General features: G+C 42.2%; 1 protein-coding gene across 7 annotated transcripts in view; it reads left to right on the top strand.

Moving 5' to 3' along the window:
* PHLDB2 (pleckstrin homology like domain family B member 2) overlaps window positions 1-15,964 on the top strand; it is an 81,218-nt gene that overhangs the window by 31,336 nt on the left and 33,918 nt on the right. For all 7 annotated transcript variants that reach the window (XM_083843311.1, XM_083843308.1, XM_083843310.1 and 4 more), the window contains exons 4-6: window positions 5,182-5,565; window positions 7,843-7,986; window positions 8,847-8,984. In XM_083843311.1, coding sequence (XP_083699437.1) covers window positions 5,182-5,565; window positions 7,843-7,986; window positions 8,847-8,984 — 666 coding nt within the window. The remainder of the gene's footprint in view (window positions 1-5,181; window positions 5,566-7,842; window positions 7,987-8,846; window positions 8,985-15,964) is intronic.

The following is a 15,964-nucleotide window of genomic DNA, read 5'->3' as shown; positions in this document are numbered from 1 at the left end:
GAACACTGGGGCCGCCTTTGCTCCTGCTGGCTCTGTGTCCAGGCTGGCCTGGTGCCACATCTCTCCGGGCGGATGTTGATCCAAGTTTTACACAAGTAGATGCAACAGCGAGCTATTGCTGAGGATGGCCCGCGAGCCTCGTAAACAAGGAAGAGAGTTAACACTGGGATCTAAGAATAGGCAGTGAGATTCAGTCAGCTATTGAATTCGTGTTTTTTATTTCTTGTTCAAAGAGGAAATCTTTATTCTTTTTTTTTCCCCTGTCTGAGATAAAAGGCAAATTGTTGTAGCTGCTGGAACTGAAAGGCGGTTGTTCTCCCCAGCCCGTGAGGAGGTCGGCGGTGGACTGGCACGGCCAGCAGAGCCAGAGAGATATTAATGCCATCTGTTTTGTTTGACGCCCTCCCGTATGAATAGCACCAGCCTTGGTTTTCTGCTGCTGGCTTTCAGGCAGTACGCTGCCTTTCCCCTAGATGGAGGTAGCTACCCAGAAACGACCCGCTCAGCGTGTGCAGGATACCTTCGTAGCCCAGCTGCCGGTGTGGATCCAAAGCATATGCTCGTAAATGGAGTTTTATGGGATGCAGGAATCGTGCTGGGAGGGATTTCGGCTTATGTGACCAATGACCTAACAAGCAATAATAGAATTAGGAGAGCTTATCCCCCAGTCTGCACATTCGGAAGAGCACTGAATTTCATTAAGTTTATTCAATAAGTAGGAAGTAATACAGAATTACCCCGAGTCAGGAAAGCACTTTGCATTCATTCATTGCAATTTAGTAAGATGTGCTCGTGTGAGGGGAAAATTAAATGGAAATATTTGGGAACGTTCAAGGTGGTACTGCTTTAAAACTATGGTTAGTAGAGCTCATATAAATCTCCAGATAGCTTGGAAAAATCTCATATACATATTTAATAAATTTATTTTGGCACTGTCTTTTTATAGATCCTTTAAATGTAAAGCACCTAAGCTGTATTTAAAAGTGTAAGTGACTTGACTTGCCTCTTAGAGGAACCCCAGCCAAGCAGATAAAGGCTGGGTTGAGATAATTTTTCCTACAGCTAGTGTTGGACAGTCTCTGCAGTGTTATAGAATAGCTACTTAACAACAGTTTAGTTTAATAAATGAACAAGTGCTGTATAATAGGATAAAACAAACAAACAAATCCCCTGCAGGATATAATTAACACTGATAACTCGGTAAATTTTTACTTTAATTATTCCAGAACTTTTCTGTGGAATCTTTAATAATCCAGAGTGTGGATTTAGTGTACTTAATTTGTGCAGCTCTGTGTTTTATTAAAAGGAGCTATATATAGGAAGAAGGGAAGAAATGAATTTCAGTAGACCTGCTTTTAATTACAGAAGTTGAGCAGTGCTCTACAGCTCCTGTCCTCAGCGTAACTGGGGAACTGGGTTCTGCAAAAGCTCCTCCGTAAAGTTCCTGCCCAGAGGCTGGCTCTGGTCTGTGCCCCTGAGCTGTTTGACTTTTGTCCCTCCATTTCTCTTGTACCTGTAACGGGGAGGCAAGGATCAGGCGTGTTGCTCCTCGGGGCCGCGGCTTTCCTTCTGCAGCTCTCCTCCTTGTGGGTCCCTGCTGGGGAAGGCTCCCTGGGCATCTGCCGGGAGAAACGAATGTGAAACACAGGTGCTTTCTCCGAATTCGGTGCTGCTGCTGATAGCCTCGTAGCCAGAAGACTAAATATAGTAGAACAAGGACTTAATGGTAGAATAAATGAGGCTGAAGTGAGGAAGTGGCACAGGTTAGAGAGGGAAGGGACACAACAGCGGGAGAGCTGCTCTCAGCCCCGGGTAGCAGTCTGGCTTGGAAACAAGCTTCTGTCTCCAAATCTGAGACAGGTGTGCAATCAACACTTCCTCAAAAACCCAGGCAGGAAAGAGAAGCCTTCCTCCTGCCCCTTGCCCACAGGGTGCCGAACATGGTGGTAAGTAAGAAAGTCTGTGGACTTTGCTGCTCTGCTCCTGCTGCCTTATTTCCCCGTCCTTTTTGACTTGCTGCTGCTCAGACGTTTTGTGTTGGAGCCAGGTGTTTGCCTGCCCCTGAGGCTTTTAAAGAGCAGTGGGAGCTGGGAAGGGCAGCAGCCTCCTCTTCAGACAAAGGGAGCCGCTGAGTAGCCACAAACCTCGTTAGCTCCAGTCACAAAGGACAGGCTGTACATGTATTTTTAATGAGATCTTGGGTTATACAGTTGCTAATGGCACTTAGCTGGAAAGCTTGCTGCTTGCCACAGCTGACTAACCCCATCCTGCCTTGATACCTAGATATGACCGACCTCCACGCATTTGTAAAATCCGTACAACGTGTGACATGCAGTGGATGAACAAATCCTGGAGCTGCTGGCGTAGTTGTCTTTGAAAGAGTGGGAGTTACTTATCTCCGCTATTTCAGAATATTTTTCTTCACAGGGTGCCAGGGATGTGTCTTAATGTCATTGTTAAGCAGTAGCAGAGGAGGGTTGTTATCCCTTTGTCCCATCCTCCTTCAGCACCTAAATTTCCAGCCATTCAGATGTGGTAAGTAGCTTTGTCAAAGCCCATAGTGGCGAAACTGCTAAGGTAGCAAGAGCACAAGACCTGTCTGCCCCTTTTCACAGCAGGTAAAAGATCCAGCGAAAGTACACAAAGATGTTTTAGTCTGTTAGAAAGGGCGTTTTACGGGGAAACATACCAAAAGGGGACTCAAAAGGCTTAATTCAACAGCCCTTCCTCCCAGCAGAACCAATTTTAAACCAAGCTGTTTCACTTGGAATGCCTTTTCTTTCTCTACCGTGTTTGGCGTCGAAATTAAAATCACAAAAATTATCACCCAAACTTTTCGTGTTCTCCCGCTCTCACATTTCTCTTGCGTTACAGGGGTGGTTTCCTAGCTAGCCGCTTGACTCGGAAATGTGTGCTGGAACAGTTAAATGCAGGTGTGCTGGAGCTGGAGCGAGCTGGCCGAGACGAACCGATGAGAATAGGGTGTATAAAATAGCCACCCAGCTTCCTGTCCGTAAGCCTCTCGGTACATGTCAAAATAGAAGTGAGAGGTAGCGGCATTTCGGTCATGTGTCTGGAAGTTCAGCAGGACTTTTTTGAAGCCTGGCAGAGGTTTTCCTGCAATTTTAGAGTTTCGCTGACCACGTGGGACTTGGGGAAGGAAGGATCCCTCCGCGGGGCTGCTCCCAAAAGGAGAGGTTTGCAGGCAGAGCTCCTTACCTGGTGCCCGGGCTGGGATGAGCAGCAGCTGTGCCTGAAAACCTAAACCTGCCGTTTGCTGTCATTGTTGGAGGGATGGGGGGCTGGCCTGGGGTAACGCGATGTATCCTGTTGTGGCAGGGAGGGACGGCACTTCATATCCTAATGCTGTGCTTCCCGTCCATAACCGTCAGGATCGTAGCGAGGGGCCAGGCCTGGTGCTGTCACACCATCGCTGGCCAGCGCTTGCACAGCACTTTAGGAATTGGGTCTCGTGGCCAAAAGGCTTACCACGAGGGAGGGCCACGGCTTCGGCGGGCTGAGGGAGCAGGCTGAGGGTCTGGCAGGAGTCGCAGAGAGGGAGCAGGGCTCGGCGGGGTTATAATTATGTCGGTCGTTTGGGGTTGAGGGCCGGCTGCGGAATCTGCTGGGCCCGCTCGGTGGAAAGTCTGAGCTTGCAGGGCTCCGCACCTTGGGCAGCTCGGCTCTGCCGTTGCCACCGCCGGGGGCTGCAGGGGAAGGGGCACGAGACCCACCCGAAGGCAGAAGCTCTGGGTTGGGTGGGGATTGGAGACGTGTGGGCCCGGGCTCTTCCCGAAGGACGGAGACGTAGCTCGGCGGCTAACTGCAAGTGATTCCGGGGAGCGCGTGGTGCGTACAGCCACCTAACCTTCTTGTGCCTCTCCGAGAAGCCGTGTGCCTGTGAAGTGGTGTTACGTTCTCGTGAAATTCCAGTGGCTTGCCGCAGGGAGAGCAAAAGCAACGCAGTGCCCTCGCTGCTCTGCTCGTCTTGTATCACTTGCTGTGCGCGGGGAGCGTTAGGACCACCAGAAGTGGCTGCTTTGCGAAGCCTGCTCGTAGGGCGCAGACACTGTGTACATCTGCAGTGCTTCTTGGGGAGGGAGGCTGAGGATTTCGGTGTTGTGGCTTTCTTTCTGAATATGGGTAAAAGAAGGGTTTCCTAGAAATAAGAAACGGGGTCAGTAGTGCAGGGATTAATGCCAAGCATGAAACTTTCACGGTGGTGTTTTTTCCCCGGCAGAATTTGCAATAGACTTATGGTAAGCAATTTTTTTGTTTACGTTACTTTACTTCTTTAGCAAAAGAAACGTGAAATAGCATAAAAGCAGCACCTCTTAAAAATGAAAAGGTCAAACACTTTCATCTGAAATAGAAGTTATGTGAGTCTATGCATACAGTAAAATAAAGCAAATGCAGCTTTCTGATACTTTTTATAAAGTATTGTAGAGATCTAGAAGTCTTCCAGGAATTTATGTTTATAGCAACTTGAAGGCATGTCAGGTCACACTGGCACAGCTATGCAGAGTGTCAAGTTTGAAATGTTAATGTGAATCTGTTTGGAGTTTGGGGGAACTGGTAAATAAAGATTCCCCCCATTTCTGTGCATTGGACATCAGTTGTATTTTGGATGTGATGCCTCATGATTTTGTTCATGCTCCTAAAATGGTGTGTTTCAAAAGGTGGACTAATTCTCTCACAAAAAGGGGAATCAATGTTAACATAACAGAAAATCCAAAAAAGTCAGGAATTAATGAATGTGTGGAAAATCTGCAATATTTTGCAGCATGACAGGCATATAGCATAAGTGCAAAACAGAGTAGTAGGTGAAGCTTGCTGGACACATATACACAGAAATTGGGTATGATTACAGCAACCAGAATGTACAATATTAATATTATTTTTCTACATCGGAAAGAGAAGCAGGTGTCTTAATTTAAGTAGATATTCATTTCTGTGAAATGCACTTTTTTTTTTAAGTTTTTTTTCCATGTTGTTTCTTTGTCCTAAACTGCAATTTATATGTGTAGATCTGTTTACTATCTCTGAATGTTAAAGGTGTAAGTGGAATTGGATGACTTTAATCCATCACTCTAAAAATAAGCAGCATATTTTTTTTTTTTAACTTCATCTTTACTTTAGCTCACATGTGAAGCTTAGTGCTGTTATCTTTCCTTAAACTAGGAACGACAGCGGCTGGAGACGATCCTCAATTTGTGTGCAGAATACTCCAAATCTGACAGTGACCCCGCTGCAACTACGACAGTAGCCGATGTTCAAAAAATTAACAAAGAACTTGAAAAGCTTCAGCTATCAGACGAGGACTCAGTGTTTGAAGACTCGCAGATGAATCTGGAAACGAGGTTTAGAAACCACTTGAAATCATCTGCAAGTGATTCAGATTTCTCGGAACCAAGTAACCACAGTCGCAGCAGCACTGCTTTCCTTTCCTCCCGAGGGCTGAGAGCTGACGAGCATTTCAACGAAAACATGAAGCCTCCTCCTTTAGCTGCTCCTGGCTTTCTGAAGGATTCCACTGAATCTTCGTACCTAAGTATCACACCAAAGGTAACGCTGGGTAGGAAGAAATAGTACAGCCTCAGGTAGATGGCTTGAAATCCTCCTCCTCTGGAAGCTGGTTTTCACAGCAGGCATCACAGTTGGGATGGTTTAGGTAGAAGAATTCATCTCAGAGCTCATATAGCTTAGCACCCAGTGACTGATTGTTTCATTTCCTGTGAAAGCTGACGGTACTGGAAGTATTTTTCTGAGGGATGTAGGATTCGGGGGGACTTTAGCAGTTTCTAAAGAAGAATGACTTGTCTGAACAATTTAAGGCTACTTAAATAAGCAAGGTTTCAGGAGTCCTGCTTAGAGCTGTGCTGAGACAGAGGAAATAAGGTAAGTGCTACCATTCTCTCCTAGACTGAGGCTCCTGTTTCCTCTAAGAGGAAGGTATTTTCTCATTGGGAAACCAGAACAGCTGCAGAGGAGGTGAAGAGGATTTGCCTGAGCTGAGTTTGCTGTCCTGTTGACTCTACCTGGGCTGGACCCGAGCCGCTTGTCAAATCAGCTGCTGCCTCTCATGTGGCGTGCAGTGGCAGCTTGCCTCCTGGCACACGAAGGAACGAACACAGCTCCTAGGCTTGCTATGATGCAGCTTCTTCCCCCTCTCCTTCATCTTGCTGTTTCGTTCATGAATGGGAGTTGTCCTTTAAAAAATGAGCTAATGGCATTCCTAGCAATCTCCTTCAGCCAGGAGAGCAGCAGCAGCGTGCAGGGTGGGGAAACAGCCTCTCGTCCCTTTTGGGTCAGTGCCCGGGCTCTCTTGTGCCAGATGAGCAGTGCAGCCATTTCTGGGGAGAGACAGTGTGCTGATATGCTTGATAAGTATTTCCAATAATTAGAGTGAAGAGCTTAGTAAGACCAACAGGAGCCATAAAAGCAGGTTTCTGTTTAACATAGTCATGCTATGTTAAGTATGACAAATATTTTTTGTCTCTCCCCTTTTACGTGTCTAACATGAATTATATTTCACTTGTTTAACTTCTATACATTGCTATAGTCAATAGAAGTGTGATAGAAAAACATTTCATCTTATACAGGGGTATCTCTTTGGAAATCTGTCGTCCAAATTTGAAATTATGTTGAACAGAAACATAGCATTAAGGTTTTACTTGGTCTTACCAGGTCTTTCCATGTTCGAAAGGTAGTGAATCATTTCATTTACAAGTTCCTGTGGTCTTGCATTTCTTTCCCATTTGTTTCTTTCTTCCTACAAGTCAGAGGCTATTTTAAATCCTTATTAGGAGGTTGAAATTGAAGATGTTATGTCAGCATTATCCGAGCAGGATACCGGACAAAAAGAGGCTTTCCTGCTAGGATTACTGCTGCTGATCAAGGAATGCCATTCGTTCATTGTAAAGGGTGCCCTGCTAAGTCCTGAGCAAAGCAGTAAATGAGCAACTGTGTTAATGGTACACAGCTCATTGTTTTAAAATGTTGAGATCAGATTTGTCCACGATAATTTGGCTGTGCCTGCTCTCAGAATAGCCATTCAGTAGCTGGCCTGAGCCTCTTTAGAGCAAAGCTGTGTGGTCCAGTGGTTAATGCAAAGCCCTGTGTGCAGCCCGCTTCTAATTCAGGCTGGAGACAATGAGCGAGCAGCCTTACAAAAGTAATTTGATCGCGAGCCCTTGGGGTCAGGTGAACATGAAGAATACTTTGGAAACTCAATACTCTTTGATCTAGCCTCTGCTGCTCTAATGAGATCACTGGTATTTTTCTTAATAATGTTTTTTAATTCTTGGCACAGTTATCTAGTAAGTTAATGGCAATGAGAAGAGCCATGTTAAAGGGTACTGACTCCTGATGGCTATGCAGGGTCACAGGACTGAGTTTTATCCTTGTTTCACAGAAAATGCCCTTCTTGATGGCTGGCAACAGAAATGTTCTATTTTACATCCTGGTTTTTATTATATGAACAGCTGCCATCTCCATAAAAAGTATCATCATCTATCTCTTTTAAGAGGTAAATCAGATTTTTACAAGCTAAATAGCACAGCATGTGAAGAGTTCTCAAAGGTTAGATATTAATAATTCATATAGTATGAATAGTATTTTCTGCTCAGTATAGTATTTACTTCCAGAGCTTGGATGTAAAGTGTCATGTTTGTTTCTCTTCTACGCCTTCTAAATATAGAGGTAGCAATATAGTAGATAGGAAGTACCTAACAGGTTCAAAACCAGCAACACAGTACTTGTCTAAAATGACTACAATATGAAAGAGGGAAGGAAACACAGTGTTCATCTTTCTGATAAACCTCTTGTAATGTGCAACTGCAGATACCAGAATGCACAAGTGATGAGCAAAGAGGGCAGGAGCTCACTCGAATGGAGGAGGAGCGCATAGTAATACTAAACAACTTGGAAGAACTTGAACAGAAGATCAAAGATTTAAATGACCAGATGGATGAATCCTCGAGAGAGGTATGAGATACGTTTCGGTTTTAAATACCTTGCTTCTTACGTATGCCTACATGCCGTAGATAGGATGGTGAGTACACCAGGAACTCATACACCTATATATATAGCCTTTGTATTCAGTGCTTCTTCACCAGAGTAAGGCACAATGACGACGTGGTAGTCTCCTACTGTGAAGGTTATTTTTCTCTAGCAGAGGGATGATTGTCATGCTCAGATTAGCCTTTCCCAGCTGTAACCATTATACTCCTAAGTGGAATTAGAACAATCTTGCTTGCTGAATGGTCACTCAATTGATCTAAATACCTTGTGTCACTTGGGTGTTTTATAGTGGTATCTCATGTGACCCTTTAAAGAGAAAGGAAGTGAGATAACTTCCTATTAAGCCTCCTTGTCTTTATGGTGGCAAGGTTATGTGGCAGTCTCTTGACTTCTGGAATCTCACAGTTACAGACTAAGCTGGTCAGGCATTTGGATTGTGCTTATTCCAATTATCAGCAACAGGAAAGAAACAGCTGTTCGAAAAGGGTTTCCTATAGAGCCTGGGCACAGATACTTGGTATAGTATCATAACAGGAGGAAGCACAGAGGAGAAGAGTTAGAAAACAAAAAAAACCCTGCAAAACAGAATCTTCAAGCTAAAGTTGGTTTGGACCTTATTTTGCAATATTTTATGTTGCAGTTTTACTTTTTCTCAGTTTTGTGATCTCTTTTTAATGTTGTGGGAATAATTTTTTTTTTTTCCTTTTAAAAATATTTCTCTGTTGTAAATGATCAATAACTCACTTCCCTTCCCCCAGAAAATAACGTATATCAAGATTTCTCCTTAGTTTGGACAGCTTCTGAAAAATGTTTTGTATTCCTAGTTGGATATGGAATGTGCCCTTTTGGATGGGGAACAGAAATCTGAAACAACAGAGCTGCTGAAAGAGAAGGAAATATTGGATCATCTAAACAGAAAGATAGCTGAGCTGGAGAGAAATGTTATTGGTGAAAAGACAAAGGTAATCAATTTATCTTAGCTGGCTGTGTGCTCTGTTCCTCTTAATCTTCAGAACGCATTTATGTTATTAACATATTGATGGAGGTTGTTTTATAAAGTAGTGTCTCTAAGTAAATGTTTTTGATAATTATGGAAGAAAGAAATAGTCTTGTTTCCCAAGATATACTTGACAAGCAAAGTAAAGTACGCTTAAGTGAAAAGACCTGACCTACTCTGAATGTATTTTTGATTGATAAAGAATCCATATCGGGCTTGGACTTGGGTTATCTGTTATTTGAAAGAACAGTATTAACTGACCTGTTCTTCAGCTTTCCATTATAGGTTATATATTTTGATTTTATTTTATTATTTAATTAATCCATCAAAGGAGCGGTAAGAAAAAAGGCCACCATTTCAGAAGATGGCTTTAGCTAATATTATACAGATTGATGCATAAGACATCTGTAAAATACAGTGTTTAAAAGAAACTGTATTGGTTTATATGGTTTGTCGACTAACAGTTTTAGTACTGTAGAATATTCTCTCTGGGATTAAGTGAAAGGAATTATGTAGTTCTTCTATACTTAATTGCTCTCAAATATGCAGCTATATTTGCAAAATAGCACCACAGTACGAGTTAAGCACAGAAAGGGAAGAGGCCTGTGAGATGAACCTGTTCCTCTCAAACCAGAGAGGGCTCGTCTCCTCCAGCACGCTCTCTGCTGGCGATCCAGGCCAGCAGTTCGTTTCTCCACAGGGGATGTGCCACAGCCAGTAATATCTCAAGGTCAGGATTTATTTTTTTTTGCAGGACTATAAGCCAGTAATGTTTCATTTTTAAATTTCATCCTCTACCTCATAATTTAAGCCTGTCACTTATGGAAGTACTCGAGCTAGTCTCTCCCCCTTTTTTTAAGCTTTCCAGAAATATCTGAAAGACTCTGCATTACTTGCTCTTGTTTAGACAAGCTGCACGTTTTTAGCTCTCTCAGTCTTCCTGTTTAATTCAAGCCTTACAGCTTGCATTGTTCTATCCTGAGTTTGTTGTCTTCAATTTATGTCTACCCTGTCATGAACCTGAACGCTGTTTTGCAGCTGCACTCATGAAACCTCTGCGTGAGGAGGAGAAGGGTGCTCCCACCTCTTTGCTCTGCAAATTGACAGTACACATCCAATTTAAGCTTAAACTTTCACAGACTTTCCTGCTTGCTCTTCTCCTTGTTTGCATGTAGTCTGCAGTTCTTCAGCTTTCAGTGATGCCTGTGGTCACGCTTTAAACTGTCTGTATGTTTCATACTTGCTTTTTAGTGTGAAGAGGAATCTAAAGTTGGTAGCAGCAGGTAGGGTGTTGCAAGCAGATACAGCAGCATCCTTTTGCAGAGTGAGTTTTGTTCGGTCTGGTTGGTAACAAATAACATATCCAGAAATTCAGGAGATCTTTTGTAGTTGTTCTCTAATAGACTCAAAGTTCAACAAAAGTCATGGAAATTATTCTGAATGATTGTTTACATTTCCATGCAATCATGTGATGGAGCAGATAACATCTTTGCACTACTGTGTCACAATCTGACGATTAAATTGCTGTCTAGTTTAAATTTTCAGTTAAACTAAAGCATGGGAAGCAACCTAGAAAAAGCACTTGGGTTATTTAAAAGAAAAAAATATATATATTTTGAGTGAATTTACCACGTATGATGCATACCACTGGTCAGATCAGTTAATATGTTTTAGTAGCCTTTTCTCCTGTGTTCTTTAAAAAAACCAGATGGGAGTGTTTGCATTAGACTTAGAGCCATGGCTCAGTTAATGCTCTAAGTATCTTTGTAGGAATAAACTAGTTCTATGAGAGCACAGGCTTTGTTCTGGAAGACATCTGAAAGTGTTACATAAAAATGAAAACTTAAAAACAACTAAAAAAAACTTAAGTAAAATACCTTAAAGTGACAGCTGAAATGTTCTGGAGAAACTAGTGTCAGCCAGCAAAGCAGATGGCACTCATCATATCAATAAACACAAGTTCTGGCTGACTTTAGACAACAATGTTTTTTTAAAGCTTGATTTGTGTGTCTGTATGTTTAAGGTTGCAGCCCCTGCAGATCTGATCCAAGATAGGAAAAATCTTGGCTTTTTAGTAGTGAAGAACTAAACTCCTCCAGGAAAGTAGTGCTCAGGCAGAAGTGCTAGGCAGAACTTTTTGCTGAAATAATTTGAAACTTACGAGCTCCTTAACAGAGTTAAGGCTCAGTTTCAGGCTGGTAGTTGCCATTCTTCTGGTATTACTTCTGCATTGTTTTTTGGAAGATCAAGTGCTCCAGTGTGTCCGGTGGTCACAGTTTCTTCTAGTTGCCTGAATATTTCACCCCGCATAATACTGGTGGTCTCAGTGTGGATGGTGTATCCTGGAAAGAAGTTGCTGTGTCCATCCGCTTGGATGGACTTTTTTGTTAGGGTAAGGGAATGGTATCTGAATATGCTGTATGGTTCGTTCTTGAGGTGAAATAAGTAGTTGATTTCATTCATGAAGCGGTGCTGTGGCATTAGCGCTGTGCATGATGGCACTTGTCTCTGGAGTGACTTGAGTATCTCCTGGAATTTGCCACGGATCTCAGCACCTGTTTGACAGGAAACCTCTGCCTGCTTGTATTTCATCCTTACTGAAGCACCTGTTTGAAAAACTTGTGAAATTCTTAAAAAGAGAGATCATAAAGTACAAAGTAGATGCTGGGCCGTGTTAGGTACTTGAAGTAGACTGCGGGTGGAATCTTTTGTGTTAACTTTCTACCCAAGTCTGTGCCTATTTTTATGCTTTGTGCACAATTCATTTAGATGAGAACACAAAATTTTGCCAACCTTTGCACTTAAAGTTGTAGTTCAAAAAGAAGTGTGATAACAGGGGCAGTGCTTTCAAGGCAAGAGCATCAGTTGGAAAATGTACTTGAAGTCAGAAGACAAAGAGACTTCGGATTTTAGTCCCTGGCTGTGCCAGTAAGCTCTTTGCTGCAGTACAATGTCTTTGTGTCCCAACATCTTTGCAAATGTGTTTGTATATTATATGCTACGTTGCATTTTCATCTTACTCAAGGCCTGTGTTCGGGCCCTGCCTGAACGCATGGCAGGACTAATGGTGATGAAGAATGGATGAGTCGGTGAGGAAGATGATGTAGTGCACTCCCTGTGGTGAGTTCAGAGCATTGCCCTTGCTTTTGTGAGTATGCCACCATACGTGTAAGGAACAAAGCAATTAGCATCTATTTACTTAGGTTTTGGAAAAGAAGAGCTATGAGCAGTTGCCATTTTGCAAAGAAGACAACAGAACCTTTCATTACCACTACAGGATTTAGTGTAATTCTGGCTATGGTGTGTTTGTGCCAGATGCAAGTGCTGATGTGACTCGCTTGTCCTGGCTGGGATAGCTGCTTCCAGTGCTGGGGAACGGGATCGCTGTTAGGCATGGCCTGTGCTCTCTGCTGTCTGTGCTCTCAGCTGTGCTGGAAATTGTGTTAGTGTATGGAGGGAGATGTGGCTTTGCCTCATTCTTTCTTTTTTTTTTCTTCTTTTTGTTTTTCTTTTTAAACTACTATGTACTACGCAATTGGTTTTATCCACAGAAGATCGCCAATGATGTGTCTGAATAGAAGCATTTACACTATTAATTGCAGGCTCCAGTTACACAGGAACAATCCTGATAAGTCAGTAGTAACGCAATTTCACGAATGTACCTAGAAGCTGTCCAGGAAGGAGATCTGCTACAGATATTGACAAAATTTCTTTGAGTTCTGCCTGCTTTGGAGAGAGATTGCTGAACAATCTTCAAAAGCAAATAAACAGACGAGCCTGTCGGCCTTCCATCCCGACCCAGCATCTTGTGATGTCATGCCGCTGTACTGTAGGTGTTCCATAACAGTGCTGTGGTTCCTGAATAAACAGCTGTGGGGCTGAGGTGCTGTTCCCAGTCACAACTTCCTCATGTTGATTCTTTGCTCATGAGACTTTGTTCAGAATTGACATTTGTCTATAAGGAAGTCGGAGAAAATTGTATTTACCCAACTTGACGTTACTTAGGTTTGCAAACTACCTTTTTTTTTTTTCCCCATACAACTCCTCTTTAGTCTGAATAGTTTTAAAATGTGCAGTCTAGCTTGTGTGGGGAAGGTTACTTAAAGATTTGTTGTGCCCGATGTCTCAAAGCTGGAAAGTAACAACATAGCAGTCAGAAGGAATGGATTAATGAATAAAGAGAGATAGCTGAAAATGATTAATGAATACAGTAGAAGTGCTGTGGGAGGTAATCATAGTTAAACGGCAGTTTTGGCAGAGAGTTGCAAACAATTATCTAGGTTTAGACTGTGTTTTAGGAGAGGGAGGTTATTCCTCTTCTTCCAGAGGACCTTTGCCTTATGTCATGGTGGAGATGCGTACTCTGGAACGCTTCTATCACACTGGGTTTTCCTTTCCCTTTTCAAGGGCAAAAATCAGGAGCAGTCAGCATTGGATAACTCATCTTTGTTTGGAATACATTAAATTCTGTCTGCATGCTTTTGTGGAAATATTTTTCAGTCATTAGCAGAATGTCCCAGAGATGCCAGAAGTGTTAGAAGCTCAGCCTCTTTGCTGAACTAGTACTGTGAAGACATGCATGAATGAAACCAGGGGAAAAAGCAGCTGTCTGGTAATTCATATGAGGGGATATACCAGCAATGAAAGTTAAAGATTCTGGTGATCTGTCATGAATCCTTTCTCTTCTGGATTTGAAATTCTTGCTGTTTTTTTTTAATCCTGATCAATCTGACAAATTTATGAACCATGACATAGCATCTTAAATCCTTCCTGTTCAGATTCCAGTTCAGCTGGATGTAAGCAAGCTTCTTAAATGGATGAGTTACCTTGCCTATAACATTATTGATTATTGATCATGTTATGCCTATAACATTGTGTTTATTAACGTCCTTAAATTGAGATCTATAAGATTAAGTATTCTGAAGAATATTCAGGCATCCTCTGGCTATTCACATGAAAATATCCTGTAGAGAAGACACTAATGAGGAAGATGATGATTACAAAGAGTCTAGGAGAGAAATCTGATTTGTCAAGCTCCTTTTAAAAACAGTCATGAGGAAATTCTCTTGTTATTACTTATGTGTATATACAGGATTTTAATTTTCTCAATTCAATTTATTTTTTTCTTCTGGTTTGGATGATTATTTCCTCCTCATCTATGGTTATAAAGGAGCAGTGCTCTAAAATCAGAGGTTTTATTTTACGTCCTCATCTCTTCAATAAGACAGTACATTGCAACAGTCAGAGGATGAGCTTAGAAATTCAGAAAAAGCCTTGAATTGTCTTAGGATCAAGTTCATATGTGCTGCTGTTGTGACTGTTTACTTCAAGCACAGTCATACCTTACTCTGATGTAAAATTCTTTTAAACGCTAGGTTTATACTTGCTGTGGAACAAAACCGTTGAGATCTCTCATACAGACTCCATCACTGTTACGATGTATGTAATAAATTAGTTACTCCTTGTACAGTAAAAAGAACTATTGCGAAATACCTTCTTCCGTCATATTATGCTTCTTTTTATATGCCTGGCATACATTCTTTTTATTCTTTAAAAGGCTTCTTTCATGATGCCCATGGGGATTTATTGACAAATAGCCAAGTCATGACAAGTTTTATACATCTTTTCTGAAAGAGACCAAAGAATGCAGGAAAGAATAGTCTAAAAATAGAGGAGCATGTGCAGGTTGTGTACAGGAGGATCTGTTTCATTTCAACAGATTTTCTTTTTTTAATCAGAGATGTATGTGGTCTGATTTTTATCAGCCATAGCATTGGAAACGATTTCAATTTACAGTACATAAAGAGTTGGTAGACCTCAAATTTAACACTTTCCCCAAACACACTGTTTGCCCCTTTTAGTGAGTAACCACTGAAGAGCAGATAAGGTTTCCAAGCCTGCTTTCTGTTAGGGTGTAGACTGTTTTCTTACAGATTCATGGCAATAGTTAGACCAGTTTTATCAGTGAGTTGATAAGGTCAAATTTTTTGGTTGTCTGCTGCTTCTTCTCCAAAGTGTTTTATTGAATTTACAAACTTTGTAGCATGATACTGCTTCAATTGGAAAGGAATTATTTCTGTATTCCTTCCTCCTCCACTTCTAGCATTTGCGGTCCTTCTCTTTGCTGTAGGTTTTGGGAAAGTAGGGAGGAATGTTCTTTGGGAGTGTAAAAGAAGAAAGTTTGGCTAGAGGTGAAAACATGAGGATTATATGGAGAAGATTTTCAGAACGAAGAGCTGCATATGTTTCTCCTTACTTCCAAGAAACCTGTGAGACTAGCTTATTCCAGACTGAGAGACAGCATGCATGAATCTGGGTGTGGGTCATGAGGCCTTGCTACCTTAAAACGTGATGAGTTGCAGGTGAGTTGGACTGAGGGAGATCCTGGACTATTTCAGGCTGGAACATTTAAAGTAGAAGAGCCTGCTGGGTGGAAACGCGTTTCTTTGCAGTTCCTTTTCCTCTCAGAAAATAATACACACCATGTTTTTTTGGTTTTAGTTTTTGATGAGAGGGTTTTTTATTTTGAACAAGCCTTATTCACCCAGCCATACAATCCATTTCAAGTGAGTTGGTATAAATGTTGGGTTTCTTGCTTTGTTTTCACACTTCTGTCTGGATTTTTGAGAAGTTTTCTCAGCTCCATCCGCGTTTGCTCCGACTCATTTCTGCAGAGCCTACCAGCTCAGGAAGGAAGGTTGGTTCAGGAGGCACATGGGCACGCAGACACATGCTGCTCTACAATTTTAGCCTGCCTGCCTGCAGTAGCAGAACGGGATGTGTGACTGATTGAAAAGTGAGACTTCTCTGCAGAAGGAGCATGGGGACCTGCTGGGATTTTAAGTAGTGGTGTTGATCAGACATAGGGCATCCTTAACCACAGGCGATACCACTGAAGCAATTTGTCTCTTTTCCTTCTTTTGCTTCCATTCTTGTAGGGGCTAT

The sequence above is a fragment of the Anser anser genome (genome assembly GCF_964211835.1).
Source record: "Anser anser genome assembly, chromosome: 1".
NCBI lineage: Eukaryota > Metazoa > Chordata > Aves > Anseriformes > Anatidae > Anser > Anser anser.
Note: the sequence above shows the minus strand (reverse complement) of the source record. Positions and strands in the feature narration are given on the sequence as shown.